The 27,445-nt window shown below is 39.3% G+C and overlaps 1 protein-coding gene across 3 annotated transcripts; it reads left to right on the forward strand.

The window, feature by feature from the left end:
• On the forward strand, positions 1 to 27,445 carry FAS (Fas cell surface death receptor). Of its 3 annotated transcripts, none has more exons than XM_068548154.1 (9): positions 1 to 331; positions 13,073 to 13,235; positions 19,333 to 19,470; positions 20,529 to 20,637; positions 22,367 to 22,425; positions 22,570 to 22,656; positions 23,866 to 23,927; positions 24,984 to 25,008; positions 25,746 to 27,445. In XM_068548154.1, exons 1-9 carry the CDS (start codon positions 302 to 304, stop codon positions 26,075 to 26,077), a joined length of 1,005 nt encoding a protein of 334 aa, XP_068404255.1. In that variant the 5' UTR covers positions 1 to 301; the 3' UTR covers positions 26,078 to 27,445. The 3 variants fall into 3 exon arrangements, with proteins under 3 accessions (XP_068404255.1, XP_068404256.1, XP_068404257.1); XM_068548155.1 differs by having other exon boundaries at positions 22,585 to 22,656; XM_068548156.1 differs by lacking the exon at positions 1 to 331 and adding an exon at positions 674 to 796.

Here is a 27,445-nt window from a genome sequence, read left to right on the forward strand (position 1 = left end):
AAGCTTCCTCCTCCAACCTCGGCTGCCCCCCGCCCCCGGGCCCGGGGACCTTTCTTTAAGGCTTTTCGGGTCTCTCAGAAGAGCCCCACGCAGGTGCTCGGAGACGCTACTGGAGAAAGAGAGAAGCGCTACCGGAGTAACTGTGCGTGAGCGCCCCGGGGCGGGCCCCGGCGGGAACGCTCTCCCAGGCTGGCTGGAGCGCGGGGAGGGGCCCGGCGGGGCTGTCACTTCTCACGGGGTGTGTGACCCGCTCGGGTGCCAGTTGGAGAGGCTCCTTCACTTTGGCGATTGCTCCACAGCCATGTCCGAGATCTGGGTTCTCTGGCCACTGGTGAGTCTCCTCCTGCCCGGGCGGGGGCCTCTCCCAGCTCGGCCACTGGGCGCGCGCGGTGCGGGCGGGCGCGGGACTAGCTCCGGGGGCGGCGGGGGGATGCGCGCGTGGGCGGCGGGCTTGTCCGGCCTCTGACAGGCCGGCTCACCAGGGCTGCCAGGACTTTCCCTGAGGGCGGGATCTCAGGAAACCGGGGAACTCGTTTTTCTTGGGGCTGGATATAGAGCGGCCAGCCCGCGGGGCAGGCGGAACAGCTCCGGGTGCTCCTGGGGGACGCTGTCCGCCGCCCAGAGAGGGGTGGGCGCGGGGGGCGGGCCGGGGCCTGCGAGGTTTGAGGGTCGCTGGAGGGACCGGAGACAGGAGGGGATCTTCTGGACAAGTCCGTACAAGTCACGCCGAAGCCCCGCTGCTGTGCTGGTGGATGTGCGCGCCGCGGGGCGGTGAGAACCTGCGCTCCCTGAACTGGTAAAAGTTTTCCGGTAGTTCCCAACTTTAGGGAATAAATCAGCCCCGAGGCGGTGGTTAAACCTGAGGCTTTGGACTGCACCGTTTCTTTCTCGAAAAAGTTATCTTGGGGCTGAATGCGCCTTAAGAGACTTGTTTACCTTCTTATCACTACACAGAAAAAGAAACTGTTTTGTTTCCCTTCCGGTAATCCCTCTCCTTAAGACTGTGAGTCACTATCTCAGGTTTGGTTTTTTTTTTTTTTTTAATTTTCTTCTCTCCATTTTCTTTCTTGTTATCTTTCATTGCTCGCTGAACTCCGGGGCGGTAGGGAGCCTGGGCCTCACTGCTCAGGCGGTGGTACCCGCTGCCACCGCGCACGCGCTGGGGAGCCTGTACTTGGCCCAGAAGCCTAAGCAGTAGCTACCTCTTCTGGAGAGTCCCTACCTCAGCAATGCCAGCCTGGTGATGGCTGATCGAAGACACTTGGCCTCAAGAGGTTCATTTGAGTTCCGAATTCTCTGAAAGCCAACCGATTCTTATTTTGTTGGGCCCCATCAAAGTGCCAGGCACTGTGATTAGAATGTCTATGAATGTTATCTCAGTTAATTAGCAGCTGCGCAGTAAGGAAGATGTCCTCATCTCCATTTTACAGATGGCGAAATGGGGTTCAGAAAGCTTAAGTAATTAGACCGAGTCCTAACTGTAAGAGGCAGGGCTGGGATTTAATTTAGATCCAGTTCCAAAGCCCGGGCGGTTCGTTGATTGCACCTGATGTCCAGATGACACCAAGAGTTGAAAGGAAAAAAAGCATTGATGTCTGGAACAATCTTATGATTGGAAAAAAAAAAATTCTCCCTGATCCTTTCAGAAATAATGTACAATATTTGGGCTCCTTTAGAAATTTTCTTCGAGAAAATTTAGGATTCAAAATTGAGAAACCATTTATACAACCTCAGATCACACTCTTCTCTTCCTTATCATTAACCAGTGCCTTATTGCAGTGTTAGTTGCTTTGACAATCTCTTAGTTCTTGGAACAACAATACTAATAAGTGTAGCAAAATTATCAAAGCCCAGAGCTATGCTTAACTTTTATACTATAGCATCTTTACCAGAGGTGCATGTTTAAAGCACCAAGGAAACTGCTTTTCTGAAAGAATGCATGCACATTCATACACACACATATGTGCATATATATATACACACACATTTATTTATATATACATGTTATTATAATATCTATAATATATATTAAACATAATTTGCTTATTACCATTATATATGATATATGGCCTAAGAAATGAACATTTATCAAATAAAATTTATCAATACAGATGTGTAAAAAGAAAAAATCTGACATAACCCTATCACCTAGATAATCATTGTTTGCATTTTGTAGTATATCCTCTATTTCTCTTTTCTAATATGACTCTTAAATTTAGTTACACAGAATGCTGCTCTGCACCCATCACTGGCACAGTATCACGCCTCTACTCTTAAAGAAGTTTCCACACCATTATGTCACCTTGTGTGTCTCCAGAAAATGCTTGCTTTTATGACTTCGCACTTAGTAAGGCTTTATTTACTAGTGTGCAAATAAATTAAATGGGGGCGCGAGTGCTGATTACATGGAACACAGAAGCAAATTTGGTTTATTCATGTCAGTGGGCTGGAAGTGGATGGGAGGGAGCGGCCATATTTTCTCTTTTCCTCTTTCTTCCTCTAGTCTTCTTGTCTCTAGCGCAATCTATGGTCAGCAAATATCCCATCCTTTACCTCTTTGCTTCTCTTCCCTTCTTTCTTCCCTCTTGGAGTTAGTTTTCTCTCCCCTAGTTTCTGGGTGTCATTTCCATGGGACCTACGATAAGTAAGTTTGAAAGCCCCAAACAATTCATAGGTGTCTAAAGGATACAGAAGAAGAGGCAAACTTACTTTAGAAATTCGTGTGAGAAATAGCTGTGAAGACTGCTGCTGCTTCTTTTAATAGCACATAGTCCTGATAGGTTTTGTCTTGTAATGTTTAGGTCTATGGTTAGGCAGTTACTAGATTAGCCATTTTCCTCTCCTTTATTTCTTAGAGCACTTCTCAAAATTATGGTTGAGGACAAGGAGAGGGCAGCTGAAAAAGAAGTCGGTGTATTTATAGGTAATCATACAGAAGAGTTTCAGGGACAAAATAAAGGACAGTTGTTTAGTTTATAATTTAATAATTTTTCTTAAACCAGCCTAAGAAACATGAAATAGTTTGCAATGTGTTTCTGTTTATTGTTGTTTTTAACAGGTTTTCCTTAAATCATAAAAAACTTGAAAATTCTTATGAATAAAATAAATTATGAAATGTAATTTAAAACATTAACAACCAGGATGGAAAAACAGAAATTTATAAAAGATGGCAAGATTGGAAAGGAAAAATGAAATTGATATATAGAAATCTTCGGGTCCTTCACGACTAGCTACAATTGGGTGAATGAAAAATCTTCTATTGTCTGTCTCCATAACACAATTACCACCCTTAGTGGCAAAATTAGAGTTTAATTTAGAAAAAGCAATTTTTATTCTTGCGTTGAGTTTATAGAAGGAAAAAGGTGAAAGGCAAAGAGGACTCAGGATTTGGATGTTGTCTCTAAGTAAGTTTCTTTGGGACACTAAACAAGTAATTTACTTCTAAATAGTTCTTAATAGTGGAAGTGTCAGTATTTCAAAGGAATCTCTCTGAAGGCTACTAGCACTATACCACAACTGCCAAGGACAGAGTAATCATTTTCTAAGAAATGATCAAAAACCTGAATAAGGAAATCCCCCATTTGAAAACCCCTAGTGAGTTAAGTGCCTTTTGGTGAATTATCTTAGGTTCCAAAAGTCCCTTAAATGAGCACATGTTTTGTAATAGGTACTAAAGACTTATTGACTTATGATGAAAGATAATAATATAAGTAATAATGTAAAGATAATAACATATATAGCTTATTACCAAGAAATTATTTGTAGGACCATTGTAAGTACCTTAATGGATAGTATTGTAGTCTTTTTTTTTTTTTTTAATTTATTTATTTATTTATTTATTTTTGGCTGTGTTTGGGTCTCCGTTTCTGTGCAAGGGCTTTCTCCAGTTGCGGCGAGCAGGGGCCACTCTTAATCGCGGTGCGCGGGCCTCTCACTGTTGCGGCCTCTCGTTGCGGAGCACAGGCTCCAGACACGCAGGCTCAGTAGTTGTGGCTCACGGGCCCAGTTGCTCCACAGCATGTGGGATCCTCCCAGACCAGGGCTCGAACCCGTGTCCCCTGCATTGGCAGGCAGACTCTCAACCACTGCACCACCAGGGAAGCCCAGTATTGTATTCTTTTTGCTATGTGTGTGTATCTATTCACAAAAGTGGGGAAACAGCATTTAACTACCTAATAAGTCCTTTCATTTTCTGGAAGACCCTTGCTTTAAAATGAAAGAAATAAAATGAATAAATAAATAAACAAAATGAAATAAAATAACGTATCTTTAGCTTTTTATGTAGTTGGACTCCTTACACCAATTAAGTATATTCCATTCAGTCTTAAACAGGAACAAATAATTCAAAAGTACTTGCCTACTTTCATAATATTTTCTTTGAAGTGAGACTATGAGTTGTAAGGCCCAAATTAGAAAGTTGATCATTGTAAGATTGTTAACTTCACCTTCCTCAGAAGGAAATGGGCTAGTTCTCCTCTTTGATCACAGCTCCCTTTCTGATTTTGAATGAGTTTTTGTGCAACCAAGCCATCCCCATCTTTGGGCAGTTAGAAACAGCAGCCATTGCTCTATTGGACACCTGGCCCGAGATCCACTAAGTGGGGGATGATAGACTGGCTCAAGATCCACTAAGTGCGGGATGATAGTGACTTTCGTATGAAATTGTGCATTTTGAGTAAGGCCAATCTTGTAAGTCAGCAAATCTGACTACAGATTCAATCGGCAGATGTACTCAGCCCAGCAAGGCAAGCAAGCCTACCGTAGGTAGGTTTTGTTAAGCTGTGAACTGGGGTAAACTTGGAAAATTAGAATAAACTTTGCTTTGGAGTCATTAACGTCAGGCTGTCCTACAGTCAAGTGATGCAGCATTGTGGATTTAGTCACCTCTGTTCTGGGAGGCCATCAAAATATAAGATGTGAGAAACATCAACACTTCTGATTTCTGAGGTCAGAGATCTTAGAAAAAAGAGAGGGGAGAGAGAGAGAGAGAGAGAGAAAATGAACTCAGAACATGTGGTGTAAGGCTCTTGCCCCTTGCTGAGGATTGAGCTATGGGTTTTAGCCATCCTCACAAAAGGATCTTTGTTCCTAATGGACTGTTTTTTCACATGGATGTCTGTATGGATTTAGGCCTGATTTCAAAAATTGGGCTTACACTGCCCCAGACTATGTTTTGTCTACCCTGCACAGTATTGACACATACAGTATGTATGTATGCAGGTATGTTTTTTTAATATTAGCTGCCACCACTTATATGTTGGAAGATTTTGGTTTCTCTTGAAACATGGACGATCTGGACCCACATGCCATCTGACCCCCACTCCCCTGGATCAAATGGCTGCCCCTTTGGTCCACGTGCACCTCTCCATTTGACCAGCGCCTCCTACACTTTTTTGTCTGTTCCACCTGGATGCTTTACTCCTGTGAGAGCCCTGTGACCCCTCTGGGCATTTAAGAGCTCTAGGGTTCTAGTTTAGGACTTGGTAGCCCTCCCATTACCCATTTCCTCCACCAAAGATGACTTCTTTTCTTTTCGGGCTTATTTTTAGAAGGGTCATTATTTCTCCATGAAAAGTCAAATTCTGATTTGCAAGTGCAGAGCACAGACGCTGTTAGTCTATAACACTCTTATCTTCTCACATGTAAATGTAGTCGCCTGCTAACCTCAAATTTTGCTTCCTCCAGTTGGTCTTCAGCTGGGAGGAGCGTCAAAATAACCACCAGGGTTATTAAATATTAAGTAACAAGGTTGAACATAATCATAAGGAGACCCCATTCTCAGAGATCCAGATTCTTTAGGTCTGTGTTGGGACCTAAGCATTTAAAAAATTTTAATCCATCACTACATGATTCTAATGTCTTTCAGGGTTTTGAAAACGATTTTTCTAACTCTAGCACTAAACTCAAAATCTAATCCCAGATGGAATTCTCTGGGTTTCCTCATTTTGTTTTATTTATGGCTTGATTCAGTCAGGGGTCTAACCAGTCACGCACTCCCACTGCCTCAACTATCTCTCTCCTGGTCTTCCCAATAAACTAGCCTTAAGAAAGGATGAAAACATTACTGGAATAAGATTAACTTGTGTAATTTTATTTACACATTTTGAAAAAAGTAAGAATGAATGGAATCTTCACTTATCTCTTTAATATAGAAAATTTTCTTTTATTTGTTTTTATGTCAGTTTTTCAGTAATGCACCTACTACAAAATGTCATTACTATTTCCTTACCCTTTACACAAATATATTAGAGATGCATTATACAATCGGAAATGGTGAACTATTAATGGTCTTTTTAGAATTCCTTTTTCCTTTAGTATTGATAAGTAACTAAAAGTCTAAAAAGCGAATGACCAGAACTAGTCTGTTGTTCCAGTTGTGTCCTGGACAGTAGGGGACAGTGAGATTTCAACCCCCTGGTGGGGCCTGTAAGACTGGGAAGAAGTTCAGGTTCCTATGGGCCCCTGATGATTCCGGTTCTGAAGACTATTTGCAATCTCTTGGCTATTTAGTTCAGTGATAGTTCAAGATGGGAAATCCTAGTGCCCAGCTATGAGGAATTCCCAAGTGTGTATGCACCACTGACCTCCCTCAAATCCAGAATCTGAGGGAATTAAGAGATGGTGGTTTAGGCCTGTATTCATTTCCTGTGGCTGCCGTAACACAGCGCCACAGACGGGGCGGCTTAAACAACAGAAATTTATTTTCTCTCAGTTCTGGAGGCCAGAAGGAGGCTAGACCCTGAGGTGATGATCTCTTCCTCGCCTCTCTCCTTGGCTTGTCAGTGGCCTTCTCCCTGTGTCTTCACGTCGTCTTCCCCTTGTCTGTGCCTGTGTCCAAGTTCCTTCTTATAGGGACACCAGTCATATTGGATTAAGGTGCACCCAAGGACCTCATTTTAACTAATTTCCTCTTTAAAGACCGTGTCTCCAAACGTGGTGACATTCTGGGGTACTTGGGGTTAGGACGTCACCATAGGAATATGGATGAGGGAGATACAGTTCAGCCCACAGGAGTCTGAAAATCTTGAGCTAGCTGTGTGACATGGACCAGTCACCCCACCACCAGTTTGGGGCATAGCTTCTCCTATAAGATGAAGGGCTTGGGTTGGGTCATCTCTAAAACTCTTCACCATGATTACTGGAGAGCTTGTAGTCAGCTTGAATATTTATAATGAGTCTGAAGTGTGTGCTCAGTATTGAAAAATCTCACTGACTGTTCCAGACGATGTCTACTTATTCTTGCCATTTGAAGGGCTGCTATTTTTCACCACCAGACACCTTTTTTTTTTTTTTTTGCCTCGGCTTTTTAAAATTCTTTTCCTGTTTGCTTTGAACTTCACTAAGAACAGAAAAAAAAAAAGGTGATTTTTTAAACTTCCTTTTCAAACCCTAGCTCATCTCGTAGGGCCAATTGCCACACTGCTTCTTTGAAGTAATGCTAATGGGATTCTCAGTTTCTTCCAGTAGTTTGTTTAATTCAGTCACTGCAATGTTACTCTATTTGTAATTGCCATATTAAATCTTGGGTGTTTATGATTCCTGGGAAAGTGTGGAGAGCTTGTCAAAGTGAAGTGATATACCTCAAGGGTGGTCATCAGTTTCTGGGTCTGGCCATTCCTGCTCCATTCCTGCTTTGTTTCTTCTACGTAGTAACCAGATTGGCTATGAAAAGTGATTCATCACTGATGCAGATAATTAATAAAAATCCAACTGTTCTCTCAGTTTCTCATCATCTGATACAAGGGACAAACTCTCACGTCACCCTGTTTCTGAGAGTTTCAAATGGAGCAAATGCAAAGATTGGAGGATAGGAAGACTTCTGATTCCTATTTGTGCATTGCAGATCCCCACCCCTGCAGGGGACGCACAGTGGGTATGATGGCTGTTCTCAGAAACTCAGCACCCAGATTGGAGGAAGGGAAACCTAAACTCCCCTTCTTTTCAAGCTGCAGACCAGGGCTGGGAAGTTTCACCTTCCCTGCCAGCCAGAACCCCAACCAGGACAGTCCTGCTACAGTTTTCCCAGACTAGAGGGCAGGGGACTGACTTCTGGTTTCCAAGAAGTTCCTGCCAGACTCCCTCCACCTTCAACATGCATTTGCTTTGAAGGTTCTAACACACAGGCGTCTTGCCAACAATTGTCTGAAAACAAATTGAGTTGTTTGTGTGCCTAAGTGGAGAAAGCAACTAGGAAAGTAATTTGTAAACCTGAAACAGCCCAGAGGTGTTTGGGCCAGAGGTGTCGGGTCCTCCCTTAGCCAGTCCTAACTGTGGGTTATTGGACGAGTCATTTCATGTACTCTGTGCTCAGCTTCCTCAGCTATAAAATAAGACCGTAATAATTCCTCATGGGTAGATTTATTGTGATGACCACGAGGTGATGTATGTGAATGAACTTTGTAAAAAGCCAGGCAAATGTCTAGGGTTTGGTTTCCTGACTTAACATTTCCACGAACGATTCAGAAGGAGAGAGAGAAGCAAATTTTCTGATTTGCAGAAACTATTAAAATCCTGTAGATAATGAAAGACGCAAGGAGATCCATTTTTAAAATCTATATTGAAGCTGAGCAGATGCTCATATGGTCCCTTTCTGCTTTGACGTTCCAGGATTCTATGAGATTGCAGCGTCTATGGTTATGATTGGCTGTATGATCCCACTATGGCTTCAGTGGTCAACACGTTAATTACCAGTGTGATTCAGGAGACATTTACCTTTATCTCTCTTAATATCTAGCTTCTAATAATGCTTTTGCTGAGGTCCTCAGGTATGTCCCCATTTGGGCTAAGCCAAGTTCCTCTGGGTGTGACCTGCCTGGAAAGCCCTTCCCAGCTAGTCATCCACTTGCAACAAGTCACTGCCCAAATGTCTTCTTATTCCGTGGCCTTCCCAGACCACTCTTTCTAAAATATCACTACCTCACCCTTCAAACTCTCCATGCCCCCTAAGCTTGCTTTATTCCTTTAAATAGCACTTATTCCTCCTTGACATATTGCTTATTTCTTTGTTTCTTTATCATTTCCCTCCACACGATGCTTAATATTATGTGTCAACATGACTGGACCATGGCACCCAGATATTTGCTCAAACATTATTCTGGATGTTTCTGTGACAGTTTTGCTTGTTTGTTTGTTTTGGATGATTTGCACATTTAAATTGGTAAACTTTGAGTAAGTTAGATACCCTCTGTAGGTGAGTGGGCCTCATTCAGTCAGTTGAATGCCTTAATAGAATGAAGACTGAGATTCCCTAAAGAAGAAGGAATTCTGCCAGACTGCCTTTGGACTTGAGCTGCAACTCTTCCCTGACTCCTCAGCATACTGGCCTACCCCATCAGCAGAATTTGGACTTGCCAAGCCTTTACAGTTGTGTGAGCCAATTCCTTAAAATAAATCAATCTCTCTCTCTTACACACACACACGTGTGCGCGTGCATGCACACACACACACTATTGGTCCTGTTTCTCTCAAGAACCCTAATACAGTCAGTACACTTCATTTACATATAAACTCTATGAGAGCTAAGTCTTTTATCTGTTTACTGCTCTGTTCTTGGATGTCTGTCTGGCACATAGTAGGTACTCAACAAAGTATTTACTCATTTAAGTAATTGATTAATGAGTTAGCTAATATTATTCCCAGCGGAATATAAAATTGAGGTCTCTCTGACTTTTTAATCTTTGTCGTGATGGAAGTTTAAAATTAATTTTATTCCTTTTTTTCCCATTTGGTTATCATATGCCTTAGTTTATCCACTTTTCACATCTTTGATTTAACTCATTTTCTGGCCTTTTCAGCTTTTTTGAAAAACAATTTTTTGAGCATTCTGATCATTTAGTTCTTTGTGGGTTTCCTGCCTTGTCGCAGTCAAAAACACCCCAGTTTCTGCCTGGAAAGTTTGGGTTAAATCTTTGCATACTACAAACTTGAGCTAATGCAAAAACTTAAAAAAATGCAAGCTGTGTGGAACACTGCTTACATAATATCTTGTAAGAGTTAGAACATCCTCTTTAGACCCATCTTTCTTTATTTATCCTTGACATAATTCTTTGATGTTGAACTAAGTAGGAGATGTTTCCAGAAATTCAGCTCTGTGAAGCAGGTGTGATCAAATATGAGATGAGTTTGGCGCTGGTATCTCTCCATGGCCAGTGATGTTTATGTCTTTCACTGTTCTACTCCAAGATTCACATTTCTCAAATTCTGAATGTATTTTGGACAGTGGGTTTTGATTTCCAGTCAAAAACTTCAAAACTAAAGCAAAATTAGAAAGTACATTTCTTTTAGACATCTCCAGAAAGTTTAGTATATGCACAGTTTTTTTTAGAAATAACACTAAGGTAACAATTCATAAATGTTACATTACATAAATGTTAAGCACTCTCTGAGTGCTTGATCACTTAAACCAGGAATTGTGGACCTGCTTGTAATATTGTCACATGACTGCTGGATGCAATTAGCATACCAAGGAAAGGATGGGACCTATAGCTGTAGGGGATACACACACCCCCCCCACCCCTGACTATTGGGTATCAACTTTGAGCACCTTTGACTTGTCAATTTTGGCCACCCAATTTTGACTCAGATCTCTTTGAGTTTAAATCTGTGTCATTTTCTTCAGTTTCTGGTGAGAAACCAGAATTGAAAGAGAAGGAGAGCAAGTAATATCTCACTGTTAACTCCCTCTTCCCAGCCACAGAGGCGGCTGATAACAGAAAGGAATTGCTTCTACTCAGTTTGGTTGCTTAGATTCAGTTTTCCATTATCTGTTGCAACAAGGACTTACTGATTTCTTCTAGCTACAGAGAGTTTTACATTTGTTTGAGAATTTTCATGTGCTGGCAATGTCTGGAATGTTACATGGTTAGTATATTTAATTTCTGACTGTCAAATAGAACAAAGTTTGTTATAGAATAAGGATCCTAAAAGGCGAATGACTTTCATTTGAAAGCCCTTCCCATCTTAGCAGTTAACCCTTTAGTGTGATTTCAATCACATTATTTCCTAAAGTGCCCAATTCAGTTACCGCTCATTAACCATTGATGCTCTGATCTAGAAGAGGGACTAATATTAACAGGATGACAGGATGACCTTCCGTAGAAAAGGTAAGAAGTGGGGAACTGTCATCTTGAAAAGAGAAATTGATACTAATAAATACTTCTTGTTCAAAGCTGCTTCAGAAGAAGATCATAGATTCAAATGTGTTTTAAAAAGTAAGAGTCATGCAAATATAACGTTAAAAAATCCCCCAGTGATTAATACATTACAAATAATATGCCCATGTGCAAATCTGCTTTTGGAAACTTAACATTCATTTTCGATTATAATCAATGTTACTTGTCTCTGTTCACAGAACCTGGCACACAGAAGGTGCTAGTGAAATGTCTGTTGGCTTGAAAAGGCAGTGGTTTGATAGTGAAGCCAGTATATTTAGGCATAATTCCTCTGATCTGTTTACCATTTCCAGTTATTCTTTACATAGAATTGTTCATATAGAGAAAGTAAGCTATATTTTATGGTGAGTTGGGTGTAGGGGAAAAAACACTGTAATAAGAGTGAGGAGACTCAGACAAGTCCTAGCTCTCTACCTTTTGCCCATGAGTGACCCTGGATAAGTCAGGTATTTTCTTGATATTTTGGTGTGATTTTCCCTCCTGGAGACTGGATGTTAGAAATGCATTTTTAAATACATCAATACATCCATCCCAGGAGGAAAAGATGGCAAACGCATCTCCTTCGTCCCTCCTTCCTTGGAAGTCCCATGGTATCTTGTGACTTAGAAGGGATGCAGTCTTTGGTGACAAAGGGGGAAGGGCTAAAAGGGAAGATGTATGGACTCCTGTGGCAGTGATTTATACACGAAGAATATTTAGTTCCCTTGACCCAGAAGATGCCATAAAGTAGAAAAAAAAAAGTATGCCATGAAAACTATGAAAAATGACCTTGAGGAAAAAATCCTCAGAACCAGTAGTTGAAAAATTTTTGATGCTTAGCAATGAATTTACATATTCCACATAAGATGAAAAATTATTTGTATTTGTGTTTAGAGAGACAAACAATAAATGTTTAGAAAACCTGAGAAAGGAATCAAACAGACATTACCCCAAAATGTTTCCATACATTTTAGAGGCTCATTTTTCTAAGGAACTCAAGCCTAACTAAGATAAATTTGACACAATGTCACTTGGACCTATGGGTTTTGTCTCCAGAAAAAAAGGAACAAATAATAAATTAAAGATTGGTTCTCTATTAAGAGAAGTTCATTTTTCCTGAATAAAAGTGAAGAAAATCCTGTTGGATTTATTGTATGGTTAGATAACCAGGAAGGAGTTCATCAAAACTGTAGATTCTATTGTTATATATAAAAAAGGAAAAAACAGAACATGCTGTAAGCTAAGTACCAGGTTTGGGAGAAATTATCACTTTTTATCCTCACAATAACCCTTCAAGACAGAAAGTACTGCTGTCACTTACAGATCAGGAAACTGAGGATCATCGAGGCCCTTTAACTTGCCCAAAGTCAGTGTTGGCAGCAGAGCTGGGATTCAAACCACAGTCGTTTTGAAATTTCATGTTTTTTCCTACTCTGCTATGCTGTCCCTCACTGGAACTTTATAATAATAATAATAATACTGCTTACCAGGCACCTATTTATTATGTGTGAGGAATTGTGCTAAGAACTTGAAGTGCATTATTTTATTTAATCATCACAACAAACCTATGAAGAAGAGATTATTTCCACCTTATAGATAACGAAACAGGGACTTGGAGAATTTAAGTGACTTTTCCCTCAGTCATAGGGCTGATGAGTGGGAGCCGTGACTTTTGAGCCCAGAGCTGTGGCTCCTACCATCCGTGATGCTGTTTCTTGGGTAGTTTGGAGAACCCGAGGTCTGGACTGTCATGCAATAGATCTGCTCCTTTTTTGGAGACGAGTCAGTGGAAGGATGGAACGCACGTTGATTTTGCCTGTGCATGGCAAATAAAATACAGCCATTTGGGGCGGCTTACACCTATTTACCAAGTTGCTTAGTTCAGAAGTCAGTAAAATTCTCTTCATGTTTTTCTTTTACAGATATTTACCTCCATTGCTGGACCATTGTCTAAAGGTGATAATGCCCATGTGGCTGATAGCAACTCTGAGATGCTGAAACTGAGTAAGAATATTACTAAAAAGGAGAGCTGCGTTGAAGGCCTGCATCGTGAGCACAAATTTTGTTGTCAGCCGTGTCCTCCTGGTATGTTATACAAAAAAAATCTAGCAATCAGAATGAAAATCAGGGTGAGGAGTAGCATATAATAATAATGAAGAGAGTGTTTTTACAGAGTTTAGTTCTCCTGCATTATGGCCTGACTGGGAAGGAAGAAAAATATGACATTATTTTCCGAAGACCAGCTTATGTCATCTTTATCACACTGGTTTGATGTGAGAATAAGTAAATATAATTTATCAATGACATGTACCTCAGAAATGAGAGGATTTATTTATTTAGCTCCATTTTTCAATAGCAAAAGCAGACTAATTTGTGGATATTAAAACTTAGCACATCAGAACTGGTTAGAATATATCATAATAATTGTGGAGCTCTGAAAGCAAGGGACTTCTATCCTTAAGAGATGTCTCAACACTCCCCTTCGATCAGAAAGTCTCTGAGAAAGCTGTTTGTCCTAGCACTGAAGCCTGCAAAATACATTTGCCTCTTACAACCGAATAACTAGATAAGCTAGGAAAGCAATGGACAAAAACCAACCATTTTTTAAAATCAGTATTTTTGAAATGAAAACCGATTTCAGATTGGAAATCCTTCAAACAGTAGCAAATTGGAAGCTAAGCAAAATGCAATTGGGCAGACTTTTTTTTCCAACATGGAGTAGAGTTGACTACTATTTTATACAGATATGGATCTCCCAGTTGCATTGTGAAGGAAAACAGGAAGATAAAGGAAAACAACACATGGGCATATGCGATAGATTAATAGAACCATAAAGGATGGTGGTAAGTTTCATGTTTGGCTTTCCAGGCCTCCAGCACTCTAGCTGCTAAACAGGCACGGGCCCTGTTTATAAAAAGATTCTAACAGTCCTTCTTGGCCTTCGCTCCATGTTTTAATAACCCTTATGGAAAATCTCTCATAATCCAACCCATTTATATTTAAGCGTATTCACATTTACTCTTCTCCAAATGAGAATGAAGAATGCCTTTCTGGCTTTTTTGTAACTTGCTAAACACCATCTATTTTTCCTGTGAATTGAGACCTTTACTCCTATTTTTAAAACCTAAAATGCAAATTAAAATGAAGATAATAAGCTTTGAATATCAAACTGTTAAGGACTTTGTTTGCTTTTTGTTTGTTTGTTTTGCTTTGTTTTATTTTCGTTTTAGAAGTGATCTCAGTCCTGGTGAGTTTGCTTGTGAGATAACTCTCATATGTCATTCTTGGAATGTAAATTGTTAAAAAACCTTTTAAGAAGGAAATTTGGCTATGTGGATCAAAAATTTGAAAATACACTGTTACAGTAATAGGTTTATAGAAAAATGTCTTAAGAAAATAGTCAAAAATAAAAGAAAATATTGTATGCGTGACATTTCACTATGATACCCAATGATGTAAGATTAAGTAAATTTTGGAGTATTCAAAGACTGGAATATTATGTATCAATCAAAGTCATGTTTTCTGATATATTTCTGATATAAGCCTTAATGTATATAAATTCCCTTAAGAGATTTCTAACTGATCTGCTGGCTGGATTAACTAATTCTCTCTGCTCCATCTCTAAAAGATCCTGGATGGTGTCCAATATATACTAAACACTCTTTCCACTTCTATTCCTTTTTTTTTTTAATTTTAAGCTTATCAATATTCAGATTGCTTCCAAATTTGTTTATGCTCGTTGGTGTTGTGATATTAATATGTAATTTAATTAAATATTACATAAACCAATATATGAATACACAGAAAAAACAGATTTTATTTCTATGAAAATTATTTTGAATGCTTTGGAGAATTTCAGTAAAGTCGGGTTACTGAAAAAAATGTTAATGAATTAGGTGGAGGCAAAATACGTGGAAAAAATCACAAAAATGTTAAAGCCTTTCATACGGATTATTGGTGTCTTTAAGTTTTCTTTCCATCAAAAAGAAAGGAAGAAAGAAGGAGGAGAAAAGAAAGAAAGAAAGGGAGAAAGGAAATCAGGGACTTCCCTGGTAGTCCAGTGGTTAAGAATCCGCCTTCTAATGCAGGGGACTCGGGTTCGATCCCTGGTTGGGGAATTAAGATCCCACATGCCACGGGGCAACTAAGCCCGCATGCCGCAACTACTGAGCCCACGCACCTCAACTAGATAGCCCGTGTGCTGCAAACTACAGAGCCTGTGCACTGCAACGAAGATTCCATGTGCTGCAACTAAGACCCAACGCAGCCAAAAATGAATAGATAAATAAAATAAAGATGAAGTCGGATTTTGCCCCCCAAAAAAGAAAAAGGAAATCATAGGCGATGCATTTTGGATGTGACTTAAGTGAGAAAGACTGTGGAATTCTAATAACTTGTTTCTACATCACAAGAGTGGCAAATAATTATATAGTTATATTTTATAAATTGAAATATTGACAGTATTTTTTTCAATGATCCCTTATGTGAACTGACATTTTTAATCAAAAAAGTCCTCATCACATCACCATATCCAATAAGAAGGATTCTATGGTACACTGCATGCATTTTATATATATATATATATATATATAATGTATGCACACACATACATATATATGTACACACACACACTCACATGTATATATGTGTGTATTTATATGCATAGGAATGCACCAAAATGAAAACAGTATCTCAGAGCAGTTGATGTATAGGTGCTTTTTACATTTTCCTAAATTTTCCAAATTTTCTACAATGAGCATATGTACTATTATACTCAGAAACAAATATATTTTAAAATATCACTTTCAAGGAAACAACTACTTTTTTAATATTTTGATAAATTTAGGTTGTATACATTGGAGGAAAGAAAGAACTTGTGATATTGTATCCCTGCAAGGTAATTCATTAAAGAGGCCAATTCATTTAGAAAGCAGTATAATCCCACTGACAAGCAATTAAAGTTGTACTTTGGCTTGGTTTTCTTAAACATACTGCTGCAATGGTATAGAACCCTTATGCACTGTATTTAAATTTGGTTCTGAGTTTCCACAATGTATTTTTTTTTCTAATGACCTATCATTGCCTTTGTTTACTAAAATATTGTATATGTTTAAATTTCATAATTTGTTTATGTAGTATTTTATTTTATCAAAAAGAATGCTATGAAATCATTAAGAAAGTCATGTTCCTAGGAGAGACAGCATACATTATTTTTGCTGTTCATGCACATACGGCAGATTAAACTTTAGACTTAAACGCACACCAGCTCTGGGAAACATCCTGGAAGGTATTACTGGACACTTCTGCTAACATCCCATTGGCTGGGACTTAGTCACATGGCCATGCAAAGGAGGCTGGGAGATGTAGTGTTGACTCAGGGCAGCCATGTCCCCTGGTAAATATCCTGTTCCTATGGGAGAAGGGAAAATGGATATTGGGTGACAATCAGGGATCTCTGCCACAGTGACTAATCCTTTTCAAAGTCCTGAATTAGGGAAAACGTAAAGACATTGTAATGTGTTGAACTGTGTACTAATCACCATTTGCAGTTAGGTTTTTGGCATCCAGAGTGGGCATACCAAGTAAATAATTCCTCCATAGAGTGATCCCAGGAAGGCAAATGGGGAAGCTTTGACTTCAGAGAGAGAGTTATGGGACAGCGTTAAAAAGGAAAAGGCAAAGCAAGTGAAGGACCATGTCCCAGGGCACACATTCTCCAGTGCAGCAGACAAGCCACGGACACTGTGAGATGAAGGCAGAGAAACAGGACAGAGCCCCTGACCTCAGGGAGCTTCCAGTCTTGGAATGTAAACTCCTACACTTTACCAGCTGTGGTAACACTTCAAAAGTTTTGTCTTAGTTTGTAACATGGTAGCTGAAATCTTTACCAAGCAGATATTGAATAGTGTTTAATAGCTCAAGTTCTGGCATCAGACCCTGCTTTCAAATCCTCCATCTGACACTTAGAGGATGACCAACATATTTTGGTTTGCCTGAGACGTCCCCAATTTTAGCACTAAAAGTCCCACATCCTGGGCAAACAGGGATGGTTGGTCCTCCTAGCTATTAACAAGCTTCATGTCCCTGGGCAAGTTACTTGACTTCTTTGAGTCTAGTTCTTTAACTGTAAAATGGACATAATAATAGTTCTGACCTTTTATGATTATTGTGAACATTAAATGGAAATATGTTAATAGTGTTTAGCAGAGTCCTTGGCTTAATAAGTGTTAATATTATCATTTATTATTACCATTATAAGAATTGTTATGGATCTGATGGGTGCACATACATTTTACTTGCATTCTTCTGGATGGAAACTACATGCTGTACTGGAATAAGTGAAACTGAGTATTTGTGTTGGTTTTATAACATATTGCTCATGAATGGCAAGGAGCTACTGTTACTGAGGAATTTTCTTTTCAAATTTAATATAGATCTTCAATGTTCCTTCTTTCACCTTCTCTGTATACTAATCTTTTTTGTTGTTCTACTAATCTTTTTTTTTTTCTACTAATCTTTTTTTGTTGTTGTCATGGGATCTAAAATGAGGATATTTTCTGAACAGTCATGTAAAGTAATTGAAATGTTACAATAAATTTTCTTTTAAAAGGCAAAAAAAAAAAAAAAGAATGTTGTGAGGTTATTAAGAAAGTCATGTACCTGGGGAAAGAGCATAAATTATTTTTGCTGTACATGCGAGGGGGGCAGATTAGATTTTGCCTATTCTTTTTAATTAGTTATAACATAATAATTACAGTCACTAGTCAGGCTTTTCTCTTAGATTTCCCTTTATATTTTCTATCTCTTTCGTCTTCATTCTCTATTCCCTTGCCCTAAACTAGCTTTCCCCACAGCACTTATCACCACTTGCCGTCTTGTATTTATTTGTGCATTGCCTGCTTCTACCTTGAGAATGTGAAGCCTTTGAAGACCAGGCTTTGTCTTATTTCCTGCAGTATCTCCAGCTCCTAGAAAGTGTCTGGCACACGATAGGTATTTAATAAACACTTCTTAAATAAATGAATTTTCCAGAAGGCATTGTTGTATAATGCTTACTAATAGAAATCCAATGACTCATTTTATTTTTAAAGTAAATAAAAGTAAATGCGAATATGATTTAAACTTTTGTGTATTAAGATAGCAAACCTGGTAATAAATTTTGTTATAAATGCGTTCATGCCTGCACATCATAACGTATTCTGTCCCTTAACGGCAAAGGAATAGAAAGAAAGGGGAGTGAAAAGGGAACTGTGAGCACTTACTAGGCAGGTCCTGTGCAGTAATGTTAGCCATGCAAGAGAAGTATGATTATCTCCATCATATGCATGAAGAAATTAGGCTTAGAGAGATTAAGCACTTTTTTTGGTTTGTTTTGTTTTATTTGGCTGCGTCGGGTCTTAGTTGAGGCACGTGGGATCTTTTGTTGCAGTGCACTGACTTCTCTCTAGTTGTGGCACATGGGCTCAGTAGTTGCAGCACAAGGGCTCTGTAGTTGCGGCATGCAGGCTCTCTAGTTGTAGTGCTCAGGCTCAGTAGTTGTGGCATGCAGGCTTAGTTGCCCTACTGCATGTGGGATCTTAGTTCCCTGACCAGGGATCGAACCCGCGTCCCCTGCACTGGAAGGTGGATTCTCAACCACTGGACCACCAGGGAAGTCCCAGATTAAGCACTTTGTTAAAGATATTGTTGCTATTAAATATTTGACCAAAGTCTTTAGAACTTCAAATGTTCTCTTCCTTAAACAATACTGTCCTTGTCAGGATTTGTGGACTTTGGAAAGTAAAATAAGTCAGAGAAAGGAGAATTAATTAGGTAACCTCAGTGGCCAGTGGCAGCCATCTCTACCATGAATATATACCTAGCAACCTTCTTTCCTCCTCCCCCCAAAGTTGGTAAAGGCGTCTCTTCCAGTGCTTTTGGTCATTCTAACCTCTGTTTTATATGCTCCTATTTTTAATCATCCTATTTCTGTAGGCATATTCCTCAGTGACTCTTTTAGCTTTTGTCTTGGGAGAAATTCCGTCTCTTGCCACGATTTTTACAACAACTTTCTCCCCTACTATATTATATTTCATTAGCTTAGCCCCTCCACTCCTGTTTTATTGTCATCCCTGCAGACTTCCCTTGCTGTTGCATGACTACCTTGCATTTAAACACTTGCTCCGGTTTTTTTCTTGGGCAGGCAAACGGAAAAATGATGATTGCAAAATCGATGGAGGTGAACCAGAATGTGTGCTCTGTGCAGAGGGAGAGGAGTACACAGACAAGCACCATCATTCTTATAACTGCAGAAGATGTAGAGTTTGTGATGGAGAACATGGTAAGTGTCTTAAAAAACAATCGAAAGGAACCAATCATGGTACTGCATGTAGCACCATGTATAATACAGTCTGAAATTGGGACCTATTCTGGCACTATGTCAGCAAACAGGAGGGACAGGATGGGCCTGGCTGGGGTGAAGCAGGACCAGGTACTGAGTGACATTTATGAGTCAAGTCTAGGCAATTCTCCCAGATGTAGGAGAATGACTAAATGTAAACATGGTGAACAGGGTCCATCAGCTCCAATCAAAATTGCGGGGACTTTTTTTTCCTGCTTTGATTTATGCTTGTATAATGGCTTTTGTTCTTAGCCAGAAAGAGCTCAGACGCCTGCAGATACAAGGACAGAGAAACCCAAGAGGTGGGTGGGTTGCTCCCCCTTCTTTGGGGATCTGGTTTGTCCTGATAATTCCAACTGGGGACCTGAATTTTCATGGATATCCCAATCTATCTTGAGGGTTCAGATTAAAATAAAACGAAAGTATTCCCAGTTTTGTTAGACATCAAGAACTCTCTGGATGTAAAGCTTTTCTTATCCCTATTTAGGCTCTAAAGCAATGTTTCTCAACCCTGGCTGTACATTAGAATCAAACAGGAAGCTCTGAAAAATGCCAACATCTAGGTCCCGTCTCAGACCAATAAAATCAGAATCTCTAAGTGAGGGTTTTGGCATTGGTCTGATTGAGTAGGTCTGGGGCAGGGCCTGACATTCTGCATTTCTAACAGGCTCCCGGGTGAGGCTGATATTGCTGGTCTATAAGCCATACTTTGAGTAGCCAGGCTCTAGATGAGAAAAAGGGAGCCATTTAAGTACAGGTGGGGTTGTCTAGGTTGCTGGATTGTCTGTCTACTTAAAACTCTGCTAAATGATTTCAACTCTTTCAACCTGGGGTTGCCTATTTGGCATTTAAATGCTAGTTGTGTTACTAAAGGTGTGATGGTGTGACTGCTAACATAAGCGCTGGATCTCAAAAATCCATGCAGCTCCTGCCCATCCTTTTCATCGTCCAGTTATAACTAGCTGCTCTAATTAATAGTCTGCAAATTGGTTTTCTAGGCCTAGAAGTGGAAAAAAACTGTATCCGGACCCAGAATACCAAGTGCAGATGTAAACCAAACTTTTTTTGTAACGTATCTCTGTGCGAACACTGTAACCCTTGTACCACGTAAGTTTTAGTCTTTCTCTGGTTAAAACACTAGGTATATCTTGAGAGAGAATGTTTTCCTAAAGGGAAGCCTCCAAGCAACTAGATAACCATTTCTTCACCCAAACATCCTATATCTAAACGTTTATTGAACACCTCCTGTGTGCTTGATACTGTGCTGGCTGCTCAAGCCAATGATATGAGCAGACACAGGCCAGGCTTTGAAGGTCTAAGGCTAGAGGCAGAGGATGTCAAGAAAAGCAGTGGTTATTGTGTTCACACCACGTGGCAAGACGAGACTTGTACTCAGGGTGTTGAACTATATAGGAAAAGCTTTCAACTCTGCCTGGGGAGATGGATAAAGATATGACACATGGCTTGAGTCTTGAAGGAAAGAAAGAGCCTTACCAGATGTACACGGATGGAAAGAACATGTCAGGCAGGGGAACAGCCGCTGCAAAGAGATAAAAGGAAGCTCTGGAGAACAGACGACCTGGCTGGAGTGTAGGAAAGACTGAGAAGGAGCCAGGGTCAGATCATGAATGACCCGTCTTTCATGCTAAAAGAGCTTGGTTTTGACCCAAAGATAGAACACCTGATTATAGATTTCACTTTTCTTCTGATTAATTGGGTGATTTTGAGCAAATCACTTAACCTCTCTGAGCTTTGGTTTCCTCATTCATAGGATGCAGATAATATTCATTTGTCTTATCGACCTAATTTCTGTGAAGATCAGACTGGGTAATATGTGTTGTAAAAACAGCTTTCGCTTTGTAAGATGTTGTTTTGTATAAATATAAATATTTAGGATTATATTCATGTGCCTCTCCTTAAACTTGTAATTCACCTTGGGAAATTTTTAGGAGTTCACTTAGTAGACTTGAAAAGCAGGGACGCGATGCCTTATGTCTCTTATTTACTAGAAAATGTTAAATTATGTGCAGTTAACCTAGACTGTCCTTTCTAGCCTAAGTGTCTGAGAGTACGGTCATGGTGACAGTATAAGTGGGGATTGGGAGGGGAACTAATGTAGTAAAATAATGATAATAATAATAATAATAATTCTAAATACTTCATAATCTTGATTTAATTTTCTTTTCACAGTAACCCTTTGAGGCTAGTAATATTATCTCCTTGTTATTGATGAGGAAACCGGCTCATGGTGGTTAAGTGACTTGCCCAAGCTCACCTAGTTAAGTAATAGGCAGAGCCAGGTTATAATTCAGACAGTTTGTCAGTGTTTGGCTGTCTGAAGAAAATCCCACAGGAACCTCTTGAGTGTTGTAATCACCACTTGATGCTAAAATGGGTAACCTTTAAGGACCACCTAGGTAGACTCCCTAAGCAGCAGCCTGGGCAGTGGCTATTGTCTGGCCATTTTATTGTTCTATGGGACTGTTTGGAAATTGCTTTTGGCAATTTATGATTTTAAGAGCACAGTTTATGACCAAATTAAACTCTATTTTTGTGTCTATTTCATCCTTTTTCTTATATGTTGATGTTTTAATACCTTCTTTTACCTCAAGGCATTTTAAACCATAGTCATTCTTCAGGATATTTTTCATCTAAACAACAAAATTATGTTATGAATTTGCACCAGTGTAGTTGCTAATTGATAAATATTTGAGGGAATATGTTTGCCAAAAATGCAAAAATGAATAAAATGGCCCTGGATTTATAGTGTGTCATTGAAAATGATCAAGGAATCAGTCCACCAGGCTTTTTGAATTCCCTCTGTATTTTTTTCTAGGTGTGAACATGGAATCATTGAGAAATGCACACCAACCAGCAACACCAAATGCAGAGAAGGTAATTATTTCTTTTTATGATTATATTCTCCTTTCTCCCAACCCCACTGTAAAATATGAAGAAAAGCCAATCCAAAACTTTTGATTCTTTGAGAGTACTTTGTTTTAATCTTAAAAATTGCTTACTTTCATTTACCATGTCCAGTGTTCCAATCTACAGGATCCAGATCTAACTTACACAGTTTATGGGCCCTCCTGATCCTCATTCCAATATCTGCACTAATATACAGGGGTAAGTTCTTACTTTGTTCAGACTGTAGATTGAAGTAACTTGGGAAGTAGTTGTTCACAAGAATTCCCTCCTGTCTCCTACCTACCAGGAGAAAGAAACCTCCTACCAGGTAGGCAGCTCTGGTATGGTGTTAAATTCCTGCTTCTAAATGCACCCCTGAGAGCTGGTAAGAACAGATGATGTTATCTCTCAGCTACTGTTTTTGAGCAACCATTCTGGGACACTGATTGGGTGTTCCCATCCTCCCCATGAACAAGGGTATTTGTATTTAGGCAGTAGCTGAGTTGGCCAAGAATCGGAAGTAGTCCTTCAGTCTACATTGAGATCATCCCATGCACAAAGAGAATTCAAGGAGCGAAGGCATTGCAGGGGACACTTGATAAATTCACCCCTGTCTGTGCCTCCTCTCCCTTGTCCAGACTCCATGCTTTTTGATTATTTCTCCACCTTAACTTAAAATACTGTGGCAATACCTTTTATGTGAGGGTTACTTAGTAAAGTCAGCACGTAAACCAAAATTGGATATACTTATAATTACTCTAGGAAAATCCCTTTAGATCATTCATACAACACATGGTGGTGCCAACTTTCAATAACTCTGAAACATCCAATTTTTCTTTTTCTGTTGGAGCACTGTTTCTCCAGGTCAGCTGAAGATAAAGAGATTGCCTTGCCGTTAGAGATTGTTTAACTAAAAATATAAACTCAATGTTTAAACACTTAAATTGTGCTTGGAGACTTCTAGATTTCTTTCTTTCACCTCATACTGACTTCAAGGCATACACTTATTGAGTATATATATTTGAGTTATTTGTGAGTGTGTGTACATGAGTTTTGGGGCATTAAATGCCACTTCATGGCAAACTGATGCCGACTTTCCGTAGCCTATGGCTTCTGTGCCCAGCTTCAAGCCAGTGAGAGGGACTGGTGATGGCCATACAATAAGTCAAAAGCCAGCTTCAGGCTAGGCCAGTGTGTGGTAACTGGATGGCTCCATTAAGGTGTGGCATATCTCTAGACCACTTGACCCGGTGGGATGGAATTTTCAAAATCAGGACGAATCTGCCTCTTATGGTGCTCGGTTGCTTTAAATTTCAATGAATGAGTTTCTCCTTTCTTCTCACACTTCTCTTAGTATGAGAGTATATTCTCACATGCTTCCTACCAGGCTGAGACATGAGTCTGATAGAAATTTCTTGGATCTTTCAGAGGTGAAAAGACGGCGCAGGAATAGAAAGAATGGTCACCAGAAATCTATAGCCTCAAATACTGTAAGTGTTGAAACATGCATCAGCTTTCTTAAAAAAATAGAGAAGGTAGTCATTCAGCTTTTTACTTTTACTTTTTTAAAAACAAACATTTATGATGCCTGTGTGTGCATGGGTTATAGGGGCATCAAAAATGAATTAAGATATGGTGCCCAGTTGATAAGAAGCTTCTATACAAATAACAAGAATTAATTCTTATTAATAAATTCTCACTTACACAAAGGGAGTTGAGAAAAGGATGTGGCCAAGCTTCCATGTTCCATGTTGGTATTATCCTGAAGAGAAATGCAGAGAGACATCCTTTACCAGAGCAGGGATTCAGTATCCAAGTCCAGGCACAGAGATAACACTTAAAGCCATTATAAAGGTACATCTCAGCTTTCTCCAGACACTTGTTACCTTATCTGTCACCATATCTTGTTACAACATGGAATCAAAGCATTTCAAATAGCAAAAGAGGGAGTTCCCTGGTAGCCTAGTGGCTTTCACTGCCGTGGCCTGGGTTCAATCCCTGGTTGGGGAACTGAGATCCCACAAGCCACGCACAGAGCGGCCAAAAAAAAAAAAAACAAACACACACACATATAGCAAAAGATACACTGGGGAGAGTAACCAGTTCACTTGATGAATAACGATTTTCTCATTTGGGGCCAGTGGGGCTTAGGGTTCTTTAAATCAATATGGTACAAAATCATTTCAACTTAAACTATGTTGTCGTGTCAAAAATTAGAATAGTTACAGTAAAGAAAATTTTAGAATGATTATGGTTATTATGTTTATTTTCATGAGTCTATATAAAGAATAATCTCAGCACATTCCACAAATTACTTAGGTTCCTTGCCTCCGTAAAAAAAAAAAAAAAAGCCAATATTCCCTAGTTTCTGGTTAGGCTGGAAACTTTCAGAATAAAAATTTGAATGGTGAAAGAATCCTCCTTAGTCACTTAGTCTAAATTTATACATTTAGAGTATTTTATTACATTTAGAGTATTCTATTACATTTAGAGTATTCTAAATATATTTTATCTCTCTCCTTCCTTCCATTTTTTTTTCTCCCCAGGAAATGATGCCACTGAATTTCACAGGTAAGACTTTTATCATTTTATTTCATCGAGATGGCTTCCTTAGGAGTCACAGGCTAATTTTAGAGTTAAATAATTTTGCGAAGTTCAGTAACATATAGTGGGGTCTTGCCGTTTCTTGAGGTTCCAGTTTTTCCTGCTCACCAAAAAGGGTTTATTAAGCAGTTTGTTTAAATGTATAACCAATACTCAGGTAACATAAGATGCTGTATTCTGAAGGCTTAATTTTCCTTCACAAGCAGTTAGGTGTAGTATAGAACTCCTGCCTACATTGACTCAGAGGCTAATCTGAATTGTAGACTCAGTTATTATTGGTGTATCCTAGTTCCGTAACACCATTCATGATTCTGTTCTGTTCTGTTCTTCGACCTGTGAGTCAGTGATAAGATGGTCATATAAACTCTTGGCCAGCCTTTTAGATGTGTCGGTCATTGATCATCAAATCCATAGGGACGTTAGAGATGATCTTTTCCAGCCCTCTTACTTTATAGATGAGAAAAGGAGGCACAGAGATGTTATGTATCTTGCCCAGGTAATAGAGCAAATTACTGGGGACACGGGAGGAGTTGGGATTAGAACTCAAGGTTGTTTCTGTTTTTGTTTTTCCCTGACTGGCTCTTTAGATCTCTAGGACTTACCCATATTCTTAAGTACTGTAAGAGGAGAAATAAACATGGTTTTCAGAAGTGGGAATTTTGTTTAGAAAAACAAATTTTCAGAGACTATTCTCTATTTTTCAGACGTTGACTTGGGAAAACATATCATTAGTATTGCTGAACAAATGAAAATAACTGAAGTTAAAGAATTTGTTCGGAAGAATGGTATGGAGGAAACTAAAATAGATGAGATCAAGCACGACAATCCCCAAGATACAGCTGAACAGAAGGTCCAACTGCTCCGTAATTGGTATCAAAGTCATGGGAAGAAAGATGCATATTGCACTTTGATTAAAAGTCTCAGAAAAGCCAAACTTCATGCTCTTGCAGAGAAAATTCAAGATATAGTCCAGAAGGACATTACTAGTGAACATGAAAATGCAAACTTGCAAAATGAAAATGAAAGCTTGGCTTAAAGTGAAAAACAACTAACTCAGTTCTGAGAATATACTAAAGAAAGATTAATGTTTGAATAAGTTCTGGGTAGCTGCAAGCTGTAAATATTGCTTGGCTTTTTTTTTTTTACTGGGTGTCTTTTCTTTTTTCATTTATTAGATTTGTAGAGCTAATATGTTTACAGGCTTTGAGCATCTCATGATTCTGCCTTCAAGGATGTTTAAAATCTAGCTGGGAAGATGGACACAGTTAAGAGTAAATACAGGGGCATGTTAAGTGCGCAAAAAAGAGCATATGCAAAGGACAAAAGATTTGAGATCATGTTCAAGTATCTAACATATGATTCTGTAAGTATGAATGTAATTAACATATGTAAATACAAATGCCTATCCACAGGCTGACCTCATTCCATAAATCAGTAGATGTGATCTTTTGTTGTCATGTCACAATCAACTGCCTCTAAATTACCTCCCCAGCTCCACTGATAATTCTAGAGATTTTACCATATTTGTAAATTTTGTTTACAGCTTTGAGAGGAGCATACTCAGGGAAAGCTTGCACATACATCTGAATGTAGAATTTAATAAGGTTCTACCTCAAAGGTCTTTGCATAGATTATTGGCATTTCATGGTGAAATATTTCAATTTTGAATTCACATAGAAAATTCAGACTCAGTTATAATGCTTGGCTATTTTATATTTGCTCGTCACTTTGGATCAAAATAATCCACTTCTTTCTCAGGTGTCAAAACATCTTGATCAGGAAAGAATTACTAGATCATTGGCACCTCTCCATTTGCTCCTTGATGTGCGTCTTGGTGGCCTGTGCACCCCCAGACTTGGAAGGACTGCCTAAGAAACACTTAACTGATTCACGCAAAGCTGGGACTGCCCTTGGAAACACCTAGCTTAGTTTGGAGAGACTAACTGCTCTTATGGAAGGTAGCTTTGCGGCATAGCATGAACCCATGTCTACCACCAAAGCTGATAAGGTAGATTCTTATTTTGCACCATCCGCCACAAAATGTTCAGTAACTCCCCATGTGTTCTCTCTTGATGCGAAGGCAGCTTATACATAGCAAAAGTGAAATCATATCAGGTTTCAGGAATTGCTCTTGTTATTTCCTGTAGCTTCTTAGACAAACAAGCCCCTCTCCCCACTACCACTTCCTTACTTTTACATTTAAACACTTTTGAAAGTTTATACTAAATGTGAATGTTAATAAATACTATTAATATTTATATAGTTGTAAGCTAAAGACATTTATAAGCTGAAACAGATACTCAGAACTACCTAAAGAGCTTCCATTGATGGAAGGTGTTTTCCTCTTATGTTTGGAAATAGAAAATATAGGTAAAACTATTTAATTAAAATCATGTTTTTGGTA

This window comes from Eschrichtius robustus, chromosome 7, assembly GCF_028021215.1.
Source record: "Eschrichtius robustus isolate mEscRob2 chromosome 7, mEscRob2.pri, whole genome shotgun sequence".
Classification (NCBI taxonomy): Eukaryota; Metazoa; Chordata; class Mammalia; order Artiodactyla; family Eschrichtiidae; genus Eschrichtius; species Eschrichtius robustus.